The sequence below is a fragment of the Convolutriloba macropyga genome, chromosome 6 (genome assembly GCF_964194025.1).
Source record: "Convolutriloba macropyga chromosome 6, txConMacr16.3, whole genome shotgun sequence".
Lineage (NCBI taxonomy): Eukaryota > Metazoa > Xenacoelomorpha > Acoela > Convolutidae > Convolutriloba > Convolutriloba macropyga.
In genome coordinates, this window is record NC_134473.1 from 13,631,165 (window position 1) to 13,646,271 (window position 15,107).

The window sequence follows — 15,107 nt, forward strand, 5'->3', positions numbered from 1 at the left end:
CCATTCGAATCACTTTAGGAATAACGTTTTTTTCTATTAAGAGGTGATGCAGAAGATACTCTTTTATTAGGTTTAAATCATACCGAGAGCTGTTGAATCCGAAAACAGGTATGGTTTTGTAATAATTCTCAAAATCTTGTCTCAATTTTGATATCACACTGAGCTCGCTTCTCAGTCTCCTAATTTCAAGATCTTCGTCTTCCTCCACCTCGGGTTCAGCTTCGTTCTCAAATAAGTCTTCCGCTCCGGTGGGTACCTGCTTGTCTTTCACTGGAACCAGTTGTTGAAGAGCCCAGTATTTTTCTTCCAATACAAGTACGAAATCATTGAGTTTCTCCCTCATTAGAAGCGTGCTCTTTTCCGCTATACTACTCAAGCTGGATACAAAATCACGGATTAGTTGAAGCGGATCTTCGTTGCAAATAAAAATTGGTTCGGATAGCAGATTCGAGGATATTGACACACTAATGGGGACATGTTTTCCAATCCATGAAGTCAAATCTGTGTTTTTGAGTGTACTGTAGGGGACTGTTATTGACTCAAAATCGAATACGATAAGATGAGAAAACAATCTCAGCTCTTGCGGAACATTAATATTTACATCTTCCAGACGTTCAAAAATAGTTTCAGATAACTGATAGGCTCCTGTTGGATATTTGTGTTGCGTGTTTTCTGAGCAGTTTTGCATGTGCCGCAATAAGTTGAAGGATCTGTCGAAAAATTGATCGCATACGTAGCATCGGAACTTTTTGAGGAACTTGTTGATGTCTGCTGTCCAACAAATGTGATTTTCATATCTCAGTAACGAAGTTGTCTTTGAACGTTTCATCGAGGAGCGACGAGTAAGTTCAGCAAACATTTCCGATTTTTGATCAAAAAAATGGATTAAATCTGAATATTTCTGTCAATTAGAACCTCAAGAACAGGAATATCGTCTTCATGTATTCCTTGAAACGTTTCGTCATTTCTCCGTGTCGCTGAGAGAAACATCCGCATCAATTCCATTGTTTTTTGTTGTAGCTCATTGCTACCATATAATTCATAGGCCAAGGAACAAAACATACACAAATTGTCTTGATAAGTTTGTTTTCGCAGTCAGATACAAAACATTTAACTATTGGACTCCTCAGTAAGGTTGATGGAATTGATTGTTCTATGCATCCTAGCGGAACACCACTGAGGAGAAATACAAAGAAAGTGACATTTGTAACACAATAAAACTTCCACTTTGTGTCTGGACGTTGATTAATTAGATTTGGTAAAAATTCATCTTGTCTCAACATTGATTTAATATAATTGAGATCTGAGTCATCAGAGAGAACCATGGGATTTGGGAATACGGGGTTGTTATCTGCTGCGTAGTAGTAGCGAAATTCGTCAGGATTTTGCACACTTTGCAGCACGAATCCAAACGAAATATTGATTTTAGCTGAACTGGGTAACTCGTTGTAAACACAATCCAATTTGTCGATCACTGTTTCATGGATGATCTCCAATATTTTGAAGTTGTGAACTTTCTTTCTGGACAATTCAAGAACCGAGTCTCTCAGAAAGTGTTGAACCGTTTGAAGTTCACTATGAAGAGCGGGAGAGTCTCCATAGATAGATAAGTCAGCTTCCTCGTAGGTGCTAAGAGTTGAACGTTGGTGACTGTTTCGTTTGTGATGTAGAAGTTGATAATAAGTAGAGAAGGACAAGGGACAGCTGCTACAAGAAAACTTCTTTTTGATAACCAGAGACGGTGCATGTACGGAAGCAATGTGTTTCTGCAATTTATCTGGGTCAGGAAATGATTTGGGGCATTGTGAGCAAACTATTGCGTGAAGCTTATGTCTGCTCATATTGGATTTCATTATTAGCTTATTGCAGGAAGAACACTGTTCCTTTGGGTTAGAACTTCTGGGCATTTTCTCTAAAAATAGAGCAAGATGAGGATTTGTTGTTTAAAATCTGTGAAAGTTTGCACGTAATTGAAAAGTGAAAATGAAAGTAAATTTTAAACTTGAAAATAAATTCCGCAATTATTAAACTGATTTTTGAATTGTTAAAAGGGAAAATGAAAGTTTGCCTGAGAACTGCTGTCCTCTCTACTGATTTCAAACTCCAGAAATTGTTTTGGAAATAATACTAAATTGTGCACTTCTTTGCTACCTTTTTATTATTAAACTCTTTGGAAAAAATTGGAGTTTTTCACAAAGAATTAATTCAGAATTAATTCATAAATAGGTATTAGAAATTCTCAAAAAACATGATGAAAGTTTTCACTATTACAAAATTGAAAATTGATTATCCAAAATTTTTGAAAAGTTTGTCCAGGAAAATCTTTAAAAGAGTTTTCGACTGATCGATTTTTTAGCAGGGATGACAAACTCAATGTCTTCATCGTTGGAATCAGCTTCTGAGTTATCCAACTTCTTTTGACGTTTACGTGGAGCCTCCAAAACTGAGGAGCTGATTTCATTTGGAGATGAAGGAGGTGGCGTCACAGTTAACGGAGAGTCATTGTCAAGTTGCCACAAAGCTTCATAAAGTTCGCGGTCCCTAAGGTGTCCTAACTGATTTTCGTACATAGGTTGGCAGCTCAGTTCGTAATCCATAAATTTCTCTCGAACTTGTTTTTGTACGTCAGTTAGGTTCTCACAATCTTTTACCTGGAGTCCTACTGGTTCCAGTTCAACTGAGTGGAAGTCAGGAACAACTTCGCTGTGAGGTAATACGAATTCACCTCCGTGCTTTATCATACTAAAGTCTTCGAAAATTGCGCGAGGAAGAATAGTACGTTCCTCGGCTAGCCATTGCCCATTTACTTTTTTTTCGGTTACCAGAACCACGTCGTTCGAATAAATGGGAAGAAAAAGATTGATTCGCTGATTCGTTCCCTTTGATATAATTTTGAGGTCCATTCTACAAACATAATCTTAATCTTACCTCCCGAAAATAGATTTTATTAAAAGAAAACTTACCTGTTTGTTTTAGGATTTGGAGGTGAAGTGAAGTGTTGCGTTATCTACTGTTGAGGGAAAATTTTGGCAGGCTAAAATGATTCAGTTTAAATACAGGAAGGAACAGACTAAGATTTGTATTAGTTAAATTTGAGCAAACTTACCTGTTTGTATTTAGATTTAGATGTGAAGTGAAGTGTTGCGTTATCTACTGTTGGGGGAAAATTTGGCTGGCTAAAATGGTTCAGTTTTAATAGAGGAACAAATCAAGATTTCTATTAGTTAAATTTGTTTGCTTACCCGCATCAACACTGCAAGTGTTCAACTTGAAACTGTCAATAAGGAGAAAGAAACAAAGTCTATCTGAAGACTGTCAACTTGAAACTGTCAACAAGGAGAAAGAAACTGTCAACTTGAAACTGTCAACAAGGAGAAAGAAACAAAGTCTATCTGAAAACAAAAAGGATAAATGGAAACTGTCAACAACGAGAAAGAAACAAAGTCTATCTGAAAACAGAAAATTAAATTAAATTAGAATTTTGACCAACTGATTTTTAGAATTTGTTTTGAAATAATGAATAGTAGTGGTGAAGGAATGAGTAATCCAAACTAAATTGTTATTGAGGGATTATATTGCTAATCCCTTTCGTGAGATCAGCTTGGGTATCATGCTGTGAGGGCACATCTTTGGTAATTGACATTCGTAAAGTGTAATATTGTAAGGGGTAAATGACCTTACTGAATTGTTAAGAGATTATCTTGCTAATCCTTTTCGTGATAACAGCTTGGGTATCATGCTGTAAGGAACATCTTTGTAATTTGACATTAGTAAAGTGTAGTATGAGAAAAGGTAAACGACCGCACTGATTCCTTATTGAGCGATTATCTTGCTAATTCTTTTCGTGAGAACAGCTTGGGTATCAAGCTGTGAGGAACATCTTTGGAATTTGACATTAGTGAAGTGTAGTATGAGAAAAGGTAAATGACCGCACTGATTCCTTATTGAGGGATTATCTTGCTAATCCTTTTCGTGAGAACAGCTTGGGTATCGTGCTGTGAGGTACATCTTTTGAATTTGACATTTGTAAAGTGTAGTATGAGAAAAGGTAAATGACCGCACTGATTCCTTATTGAGGGATTATCTTGCTAATCCTTTTCGTGAGAACAGCTTGGGTATCATGCTGTGAAGTACGTCTTTAGCATTAGTAAAGTGTAATATGGGAAAAGGTAAATGACCTAAATAGATTGTTAAGGTATTATTTTGCTAATCTCTGTCGTGAGAACAAATTGAGTTTCATGCTGGTTCGAAATGAGTAGTTATTAAGAAATATAACTTATCTTTTTTACAAACGAAATTTCATTCAGCTGCGGGAAACAGTTTTTTCTATGTTAAATTTGAGTCTCTAATAACTTGTAAATTACACTTAATTCTCTAAATTTTTCAGCCGGGGTTCGAGTCCGGGTGGGATCCTCTTTTGCTAAAACTGATTTTGTGTTAATAAAATAGGATGTGATTACGTTATGATCCATTATAAATATGATTAAAATCTAAGTCATCTCAAGTACCAATGGTTCAGTGGTAGAATCTGGGACTCCCATCCGGGGGTCCCGGGTTCGATCCCGGGTGGGGTCCTCTTGTGTTGTTCAATGGTTTTTCGGCTGAAAATCTGGTGTACATTGGCGAGCATTAGCCGGCGGGGTTTTCTATATAGAGTCTGATAGTTGCATGGGTATATGTGATAGGTAAGGCGGGAGTTGACACATAGCGCATATCACATATACTCTAAGTGGCTTTCAGACTCGCAGAAAACCTTCAGCCATCAATGTCCAGAAGCCCTAATGAAACTATTTTCTTTCCATTAAAAAACCCATTTTTTCCCTTTTTTGACACCTATTGTACCCCCACATCATCCTTAGAATGATACCATTCATCAGGCATAAACTGTATTCAACAACTAACATCTATTATGAAAAAAAAAAATTTTGAAACTCTAAACTTAAAACACAAATGTATTCAGCTCTAAATTATGCACATTTCATTTTCGAATACACTTAGCAGATTGAATTCTGTCAGATATTTTGTTTTTCTGTATAGAACACCAAACTGCTGCGAGTATGTCGAAAGACTTTTGAAATATAAAACAGAAATACTCACTTGTAAGTTTTCCCAATTTTCATTTTCGACTACTTAGTAGTTTGATTTTTGTCAGATATTTTTTTATTCTGTACAGATAATCAAATCACTAGGGGTAAGTCGAACCAGCGACTTTGGGGTTTGTTTATGTTTTTGGTTTTTGTGAACCGTCTGGTTCTTTTGTTATTTTTTTGGTTTTTTTTCTTTTTAGTTTTTTTATTTTTAGGCTGATCTAAATCAGATCCAGATCAGCTAAGTTCTTGTTGAGCACCTTGGAAATGGCCTTGCAGTTTCTATATTTAACTGCTCGGCCAGTGCGTTTGGCTACTTGTTTGCGAACACCGGGACGGCCCCCGGTTCTCTTAGCCATTTGAGGCCTGCTGAATTTGGGAGTGGGAGGAGAACCTTCCCAGTCAGAGACTGGTTCCTCCTTGATAGGTGTAGTTGGCAAACTCATTTTTAGCAAAAATTCAACAACAATTTTAACAAAAGAACCAGAATGAAATGTGATTTTGTGTTGCAGCTATTTATACTCATCCCAAATACACAAGTGTGCATGGATTAATGCTCGGAGATTAACTCACACCAAAACTTTTACATTTTAACCAAATTCTCACCCCCACACAGTATGAGCCATCTATCATAACAGTGTCATTTATTAACACCCACACAAAAATGAACCATTCAATAATTTTTAATTAAAACACACTGTTTATCTATATGAGTTTCTCATCTTAGTTCATTTAAATCACTACAAGCACTTAATCCCCTAATGACTAAAAGAATATTTTCTCACGCTACAGTAAAACTTAATCTTTTGTAAACAAAATATTCGCAAGAAAAAATGGACAAAAGTGACTACGAAAATACCGGTGAGTCATGCTGTGAGGAGGTACATCTTTGGAAATTGGAGGGTAGGAGGCTATCCCTAATGTTAATACATAGGTACTTCCTTTTACCCCCCCCCCCCCCCCACTCTTGCTCACGTTATAATACTTTCAATTTAAGAAAAAATTGTGATTAAAAAATGCAACTAAAGCGATAACTTCAATTAAATCAATTTGAATCTATTGCCCTATAGGCTCTAATAATACTTCCAATTGTAAAATGGGCTCATATTTCTCAGATTTAAAGTTAATTTTTGAATTTTTGTCATTAATTTCTCCCCTTTTGTATCTTTCAACGGACTTTTCCCGAGAAATCATTGTATATGGCATCATTCAATTGACAATTCATGCATTGAACAGCTCTTTTGAATGTGAGTTCCTTTTTGTTTTTTTTTTTCAAAAAATGTACACATACTACTTTTTGCGATAACCGTTTTTTGCAATTTTTTTTTCAATTTTTCTTTTCTTTTGGTTTTATTTTTTATTTACTAGAAAAAGTCTTTATGTGCACAGCCAATGGTTTTTTACGTGTTTTTATCAAATAATTTTTTTGACAAAATTCAATGAAAATTGGTTTCTAGTTTTATTTATTTTAATATTTTGACCTTTTTTTACAAAGTATTTTAGTTAAGCGAATTTTTGTAACCTTTTGTCATTTTATTATTTAGACAGAAACATCGATGTGAAATATTTTTGAGCCATGTTTATATGTACTTATATGCAATTATATGTACTTAATTTTCGATGGATATTTTTGGAGTGTATTTAAAACAGGATGTAAAAGTTAATGCCGGTTGTGAAAACTTAGTTAAAAAATCGTTAATAATAGTTAAAGTTACAAATCAAGATTTCTATTAGTTAAATTTGTTTGCTTACCCGCATCAACACTGCAAGTGTTCAACTTGAAACTGTCAATAAGGAGAAAGAAACAAAGTCTATCTGAAGACTGTCAACTTGAAACTGTCAACAAGGAGAAAGAAACTGTCAACTTGAAACTGTCAACAAGGAGAAAGAAACAAAGTCTATCTGAAAACAAAAAGGATAAATGGAAACTGTCAACAACGAGAAAGAAACAAAGTCTATCTGAAAACAGAAAATTAAATTAAATTAGAATTTTGACCAACTGATTTTTAGAATTTGTTTTGAAATAATGAATAGTAGTGGTGAAGGAATGAGTAATCCAAACTAAATTGTTATTGAGGGATTATATTGCTAATCCCTTTCGTGAGATCAGCTTGGGTATCATGCTGTGAGGGCACATCTTTGGTAATTGACATTCGTAAAGTGTAATATTGTAAGGGGTAAATGACCTTACTGAATTGTTAAGAGATTATCTTGCTAATCCTTTTCGTGATAACAGCTTGGGTATCATGCTGTAAGGAACATCTTTGTAATTTGACATTAGTAAAGTGTAGTATGAGAAAAGGTAAACGACCGCACTGATTCCTTATTGAGCGATTATCTTGCTAATTCTTTTCGTGAGAACAGCTTGGGTATCAAGCTGTGAGGAACATCTTTGGAATTTGACATTAGTGAAGTGTAGTATGAGAAAAGGTAAATGACCGCACTGATTCCTTATTGAGGGATTATCTTGCTAATCCTTTTCGTGAGAACAGCTTGGGTATCGTGCTGTGAGGTACATCTTTTGAATTTGACATTTGTAAAGTGTAGTATGAGAAAAGGTAAATGACCGCACTGATTCCTTATTGAGGGATTATCTTGCTAATCCTTTTCGTGAGAACAGCTTGGGTATCATGCTGTGAAGTACGTCTTTAGCATTAGTAAAGTGTAATATGGGAAAAGGTAAATGACCTAAATAGATTGTTAAGGTATTATTTTGCTAATCTCTGTCGTGAGAACAAATTGAGTTTCATGCTGGTTCGAAATGAGTAGTTATTAAGAAATATAACTTATCTTTTTTACAAACGAAATTTCATTCAGCTGCGGGAAACAGTTTTTTCTATGTTAAATTTGAGTCTCTAATAACTTGTAAATTACACTTAATTCTCTAAATTTTTCAGCCGGGGTTCGAGTCCGGGTGGGATCCTCTTTTGCTAAAACTGATTTTGTGTTAATAAAATAGGATGTGATTACGTTATGATCCATTATAAATATGATTAAAATCTAAGTCATCTCAAGTACCAATGGTTCAGTGGTAGAATCTGGGACTCCCATCCGGGGGTCCCGGGTTCGATCCCGGGTGGGGTCCTCTTGTGTTGTTCAATGGTTTTTCGGCTGAAAATCTGGTGTACATTGGCGAGCATTAGCCGGCGGGGTTTTCTATATAGAGTCTGATAGTTGCATGGGTATATGTGATAGGTAAGGCGGGAGTTGACACATAGCGCATATCACATATACTCTAAGTGGCTTTCAGACTCGCAGAAAACCTTCAGCCATCAATGTCCAGAAGCCCTAATGAAACTATTTTCTTTCCATTAAAAAACCCATTTTTTCCCTTTTTTGACACCTATTGTACCCCCACATCATCCTTAGAATGATACCATTCATCAGGCATAAACTGTATTCAACAACTAACATCTATTATGAAAAAAAAAATTTTTGAAACTCTAAACTTAAAACACAAATGTATTCAGCTCTAAATTATGCACATTTCATTTTCGAATACACTTAGCAGATTGAATTCTGTCAGATATTTTGTTTTTCTGTATAGAACACCAAACTGCTGCGAGTATGTCGAAAGACTTTTGAAATATAAAACAGAAATACTCACTTGTAAGTTTTCCCAATTTTCATTTTCGACTACTTAGTAGTTTGATTTTTGTCAGATATTTTTTTATTCTGTACAGATAATCAAATCACTAGGGGTAAGTCGAACCAGCGACTTTGGGGTTTGTTTATGTTTTTGGTTTTTGTGAACCGTCTGGTTCTTTTGTTATTTTTTTGGTTTTTTTTCTTTTTAGTTTTTTTATTTTTAGGCTGATCTAAATCAGATCCAGATCAGCTAAGTTCTTGTTGAGCACCTTGGAAATGGCCTTGCAGTTTCTATATTTAACTGCTCGGCCAGTGCGTTTGGCTACTTGTTTGCGAACACCGGGACGGCCCCCGGTTCTCTTAGCCATTTGAGGCCTGCTGAATTTGGGAGTGGGAGGAGAACCTTCCCAGTCAGAGACTGGTTCCTCCTTGATAGGTGTAGTTGGCAAACTCATTTTTAGCAAAAATTCAACAACAATTTTAACAAAAGAACCAGAATGAAATGTGATTTTGTGTTGCAGCTATTTATACTCATCCCAAATACACAAGTGTGCATGGATTAATGCTCGGAGATTAACTCACACCAAAACTTTTACATTTTAACCAAATTCTCACCCCCACACAGTATGAGCCATCTATCATAACAGTGTCATTTATTAACACCCACACAAAAATGAACCATTCAATAATTTTTAATTAAAACACACTGTTTATCTATATGAGTTTCTCATCTTAGTTCATTTAAATCACTACAAGCACTTAATCCCCTAATGACTAAAAGAATATTTTCTCACGCTACAGTAAAACTTAATCTTTTGTAAACAAAATATTCGCAAGAAAAAATGGACAAAAGTGACTACGAAAATACCGGTGAGTCATGCTGTGAGGAGGTACATCTTTGGAAATTGGAGGGTAGGAGGCTATCCCTAATGTTAATACATAGGTACTTCCTTTTACCCCCCCCCCCCCACTCTTGCTCACGTTATAATACTTTCAATTTAAGAAAAAATTGTGATTAAAAAATGCAACTAAAGCGATAACTTCAATTAAATCAATTTGAATCTATTGCCCTATAGGCTCTAATAATACTTCCAATTGTAAAATGGGCTCATATTTCTCAGATTTAAAGTTAATTTTTGAATTTTTGTCATTAATTTCTCCCCTTTTGTATCTTTCAACGGACTTTTCCCGAGAAATCATTGTATATGGCATCATTCAATTGACAATTCATGCATTGAACAGCTCTTTTGAATGTGAGTTCCTTTTTGTTTTTTTTTTTCAAAAAATGTACACATACTACTTTTTGCGATAACCGTTTTTTGCAATTTTTTTTTCAATTTTTCTTTTCTTTTGGTTTTATTTTTTATTTACTAGAAAAAGTCTTTATGTGCACAGCCAATGGTTTTTTACGTGTTTTTATCAAATAATTTTTTTGACAAAATTCAATGAAAATTGGTTTCTAGTTTTATTTATTTTAATATTTTGACCTTTTTTTACAAAGTATTTTAGTTAAGCGAATTTTTGTAACCTTTTGTCATTTTATTATTTAGACAGAAACATCGATGTGAAATATTTTTGAGCCATGTTTATATGTACTTATATGCAATTATATGTACTTAATTTTCGATGGATATTTTTGGAGTGTATTTAAAACAGGATGTAAAAGTTAATGCCGGTTGTGAAAACTTAGTGTATAGTTTAAACAGCTGAACCAATCGAAAAGGCAAAGGAAGAGGGAGTACTTGTCTGCTCATATCTTTGAAAACTAATGTGTAAATTAAGAGCGAGAAACGTAGGTGTGAATAAAATTTCGTGCGAGCGAAATTTTTAGATCAAGTGCGGCAATAATTCCAATTTTTCAATCAAAGGTTTTTCTCACAATTATTTAATCTAAAAGTAGTGTATTTGAAAACATCAAGCAAATGTTACACATTTAGATTCAATATTCCTCTATTTTTTTAACCGTTTTGCCTATTTTAAGCTTTTCTAGCCTTTTTTGTTTTGTTCTTCAATTTATTATAGCATTTGCGGAGTTGTGTAGCTGGAATTAGTTGTCGTAGCAGTGTTAGAGGTCGTTCATTATGATTTATAGTGTTTTTGGATTTTTGAGGAAAAGTGGCCAAATTTGAGCAAATTTGCCGATTTTTTTTGTGGTTTTGACTATTTTTTTGACCTTACGCTTCCTGCTGTTATTTTTCTCAGTGAATTCTATGTTGAAAGTTAGGAAAATTGAAAGCTTCTCGGTGTTTTTTTTCTATGAAGTGGAACTCCAAATCTAGTAACGGAATTTTTTTCAAACAGAAATTACATAAATTTTTATTTTTTTCTGGTTTTTTTGTTCTTAGCAGTTTCCGACAGTCTATTGATACTTCTTTCCTAATTTTTTCGATCAGTGATTGATCTGAATGAAAATGGTTTTTTTTTTATATTTTTGCCGTATAATCGTTATCAAAAATCTTGAAAGCTAAACAGTGCACATTTCACTTAGTTAAGTTAAACAAACTTTAGGTTTTTCTTATATTTTCAATATTTTTTCTCCGTCATTTTCTGGTTGGGTGACTGATATAGCAGAAAATATATTCAAAATTTTTTTTCCAATATAATGGTTAGAAAACGGCATTTAGCGTTTGCTGAGTGTTTTTCAGCAAATATCATTTTTGTCCGTCATCTTTCTCTTTCGAATTCCTCTTTATGAACCCGTTTCTTTGGGTTGTCTGCCAATTGTTAATATTTGTTGCAAACTATCAGTATAAGACTATCCTTTACCAATAATATTTTCTGGAGTTTCCACTTAAATTAATTTTTCTCAGATTGTGTATCAGTTTTTTTCTGATGTTTTTCTCGTAATACTTTTCAAATTGTTTCAAAATGCGTAGTGTAGTTATTTAAAATATGCATTAGGTCAGGGATAATGGTCACTTTTCTATTTAGAGTTGTTTCCAGAGTTCTTCCGGCTATACCTTTTATTCGCTTTACCTGTTGATCACGTTTTTTTTTTACATAAGTCACAATTTTATTTGACTTCTGACTTACTTTACTCATTGCTTCAACTGATTGGTTTTTAAGTTCTTTCATGAATTGAATTACGCAATATAGTGAATACAGTCAAAGTCAAAAGAGGAAAATCAAGAGACGGGATAAACTGGTAAAGCGCGGTCATTGAGTCATTGAGGACTAGGTTATCAAGGTTCATTAGACTGTTTGCTAGCTGATATCGGTGTTAAGCTTATTCGCTTTCAGTTTAGAAACTGAATTAAGTATAGTTTTAGAATCTAACAAACTGCACGCTGAATTAGAGCACTTTTTGACATTGAAAAAAGAAAAAAATTCGGTCAATCTATCTCTTTTTCGGCAATACTCCTCATGTCATGCTATTTTTGTCCCACTTCAGAATGAACAGTGAATGAGGAATTTTTGTCGTAACGAGGCTTTATAAAGCAGGAATTGCTAAGTTGACCATTTTTGTTTTGGGAACAGTTAAAATAAATTGATTTAATTATTCCAACGAAATGTCAGTGTTTGATATCAAAATGTAATCCGAAATGTAATCTTAGAGAGGTGTCCTAAGTTTTCCTAAGATAACAGAGTCCTGTGAAAATTTCGAAAGAGGGAATTCATTTGCAAGATGGTTAGTAGAGTAATTCTTAAATGTGTGGCTTGTTTAGATTGAAGCAAAAGAAGAGCAAGAGCAGGAAGTATGGAGTGCTGACTAATGGGATGGAGATGGATCATTTGGAGAGTGACAGTGACGATGAGGACACAACAGTCTTCGAACTCAATCACAGGAGGTAACAATCAAAAGCAACTGTCTCAATCTGTCTATTTTAGATATCCGTCAGCCAGGTGTATCTGTTTCGTCTACGCCTCCCTCTCCAGTGAACGACATCTTTGTATTCATGACACTATTAATAGCCGCCCTCATCTTCTCAGCCGGCTATTATAGCGCTCCTGTTTTTTACGACTCGAAGAGGAGTATTGGAGAAGTCCTCTTCGAGTCGTAAATCAATGTTATTGGAGTGATTTTTGAAGCGGGAAATGAAACGCGTGAAAAAAATTGGAGTGATTTTGGTGCTGAACAAAAGTGAAGAGCAAAGCGAAAAGAGAGTGTTTTTTGTTCATACCGCTATTTTTGAGAGAGTGAGAAATTGATGTGTGAAAAAAAAAAAATTCTAAGCGAGCGAAATTTTTTTTGTTCACGTGCGGCTTTTTAGAGCAGTTTTTCGCAATTTTTGATGGTTATGAGGTTTGATTATGATAATGTAAAAGTTTTAGGCTTGTTTTGACAGGAATTGAAGGTTTCAAGTAGTTAATTTGAGTTTAATGCTTATTTGCAGGTTTTTGATCAGTTTTGCTGATTTTTAGACGAAATTTAATGATTTTTTGTTTAAATGCTTTAAGTGGGGTTTGAATAGAAGCTTGTTAATTAGGGAATATTCAGATACCAATTTAATAAAGTTCTCTTTGTATAAATAATTTTTTTCTCAGGAAAATTGACAGAAAAATTGAGAAATTTCAAACCATTTTTCTTATTTTTTTGCAGTTTTTCTTAATGTTTTTTGTTATGCCTATTATGACTTGCCCATTTTTTTGCGAGCTTATCTTTGCTCTAATTACAAAACAATTTTATTCGGCCTTATTTTTCCTTGTATTATTAAAAAAAACTCATTAAGTTTTTCTAGTTTTTTTTTTGTTCAATTTATTTTTGAATGCCGTTTCTATTCTTCCTCGAATTTTTATGGCATTTGTGGAGGTTCAGGGCTCACAATAGTTGTTCTAGTTGTTTAGTTGTAAGTATGGGAATTTTTCTCCTTGGAGTCGTTTCCGGAATTCTTCCGGCTATGTTTTTTTTACTTGTCGAACTTTTTTTTCGCTTTAACCAATTTTCCGCTTTTTCGACATTTTGCGTGAAATCTCTGACTTCTCTAGGCTAGTTTTTCTCTTCTGTCATTCTGCTCAAAGTCCTTTTAAACAGCAGCTGCCCAGCAAAGCAATTCAAGATGAAGAGAGTCAGTATAAAAAAATCAAAGTCAGAAATAGAAACGGGATAAACCCATAAAGCCTATTTTTAGATGCCCGGTACTTGAATTTTTTACTCATAAGTTTTAGTTGCTATCTATAATGCTTATTGGTATTGATACTAGACCCTGTAGCCTCTCACTGAGAGACAGAAGTATGTGCAGTTACGAAATGACATCAAAATAAATCGCACTTAAAAATGTTTTTGTACAAAAATCAATTTTTGTGAATTTTTTCTTTAAAATCGATAGAGTTATGGGAATCAACGGCGGCTATTTTTCGGCAATCTGCAGGGTTTGTTAAAAATTATGCGCATTTAGGGTTTTATGTACATATTAATATAGGGGTTTTAAAGGATTAGTTATGGGAAAATGTTACTGGTAATATGCGTGGGTAATAGACAGAATGTTGGAAATAAGACTGGGATCAATTTTTGAAAAATGCTCAATGACAGATAGTACAGACTTTTCCGACAATTAACTTGCAAATCATGTGATAAAATGAACAAATGATAAAATCACAAATGAAAAAACTTCAGTCTGCTCATAGCAAAAGCAGGGAAAAGTGGTAATGTGCTTTAACACATAACGCTCCAACGCGTCAAAATAATCATTCTATGAAAATGATTTTTAATGTCACCTAAGCAAAGTATTGGAACATAATAAGGCGCATGCTGCATCAACTGGTAAACAAGACCTCTATGCTATGTTAAAGGTCTGCTTGCTTCAAGAATAATTGCAGTCCTGTCTTTTCGGAAAAAGTTTGTTAGCAATTGTGAATCTCAATTTATCTTCTGCTGTAAATTAGGTACATAAATTGTTTTTCTGTTTTTTTAAATTTTGAACTCGCCCGTGAATTTAAATACAAAAATGTTCGAGTTTCGTTTGTGAATTTTTTCAGTACAGCAGAAGCAGGTGCTGATCGACAATTGTTTTTTCAGGACACATTTTTCCCCCATTTATAATTGTGGTTGCAAATAATGAAATGCTCCTCTTTCTTAAATTAAATCAATGTTTATTTCAATGTTAAGGCTCCTGTGCGAAATCGAAGAGCCACTCAATAATTTTTCTTGGTTTTGACTCAATCAACTATTTTGTTTTCTTATTAATTGCTCTCGAAAGATTTTTGTTTAGGTTGCTCTCAATTTTGTGTGTTCTGTTGGACTACAATTTTTTGCTTGATCGTTTTTTCATTTGACCATTTGATGTTTAATTGCTCTTGAACAAAATTCATAGCAATTATTGTAAACGTGTGTGTCTTTTTTTATGCAAAATTTTTGCTTGACAATTTTGACTTTTCGAGTGACTTTTACGAGTTTTGCGTTTCGCGTGATCTAAAATTCTCTCTCAATCTCTGCGATTCACGTGAGCTGAAATTCTCTCTCAATCAAAAATTCAAGCAGCTGAACTCAATTGG

The 15,107-nt window shown here is 34.2% G+C and overlaps 1 protein-coding gene across 1 annotated transcript in view; it reads left to right on the forward strand.

Moving 5' to 3' along the window:
- LOC142340801 (uncharacterized) overlaps window positions 1–15,107 on the forward strand; it is a 36,758-nt gene that overhangs the window by 19,816 nt on the left and 1,835 nt on the right. Inside the window, exon 3 of the mRNA XM_075391522.1 lies at window positions 12,341–12,463. Within this exon, the coding sequence (XP_075247637.1) occupies window positions 12,341–12,463 (123 nt within the window). The remainder of the gene's footprint in view (window positions 1–12,340; window positions 12,464–15,107) is intronic.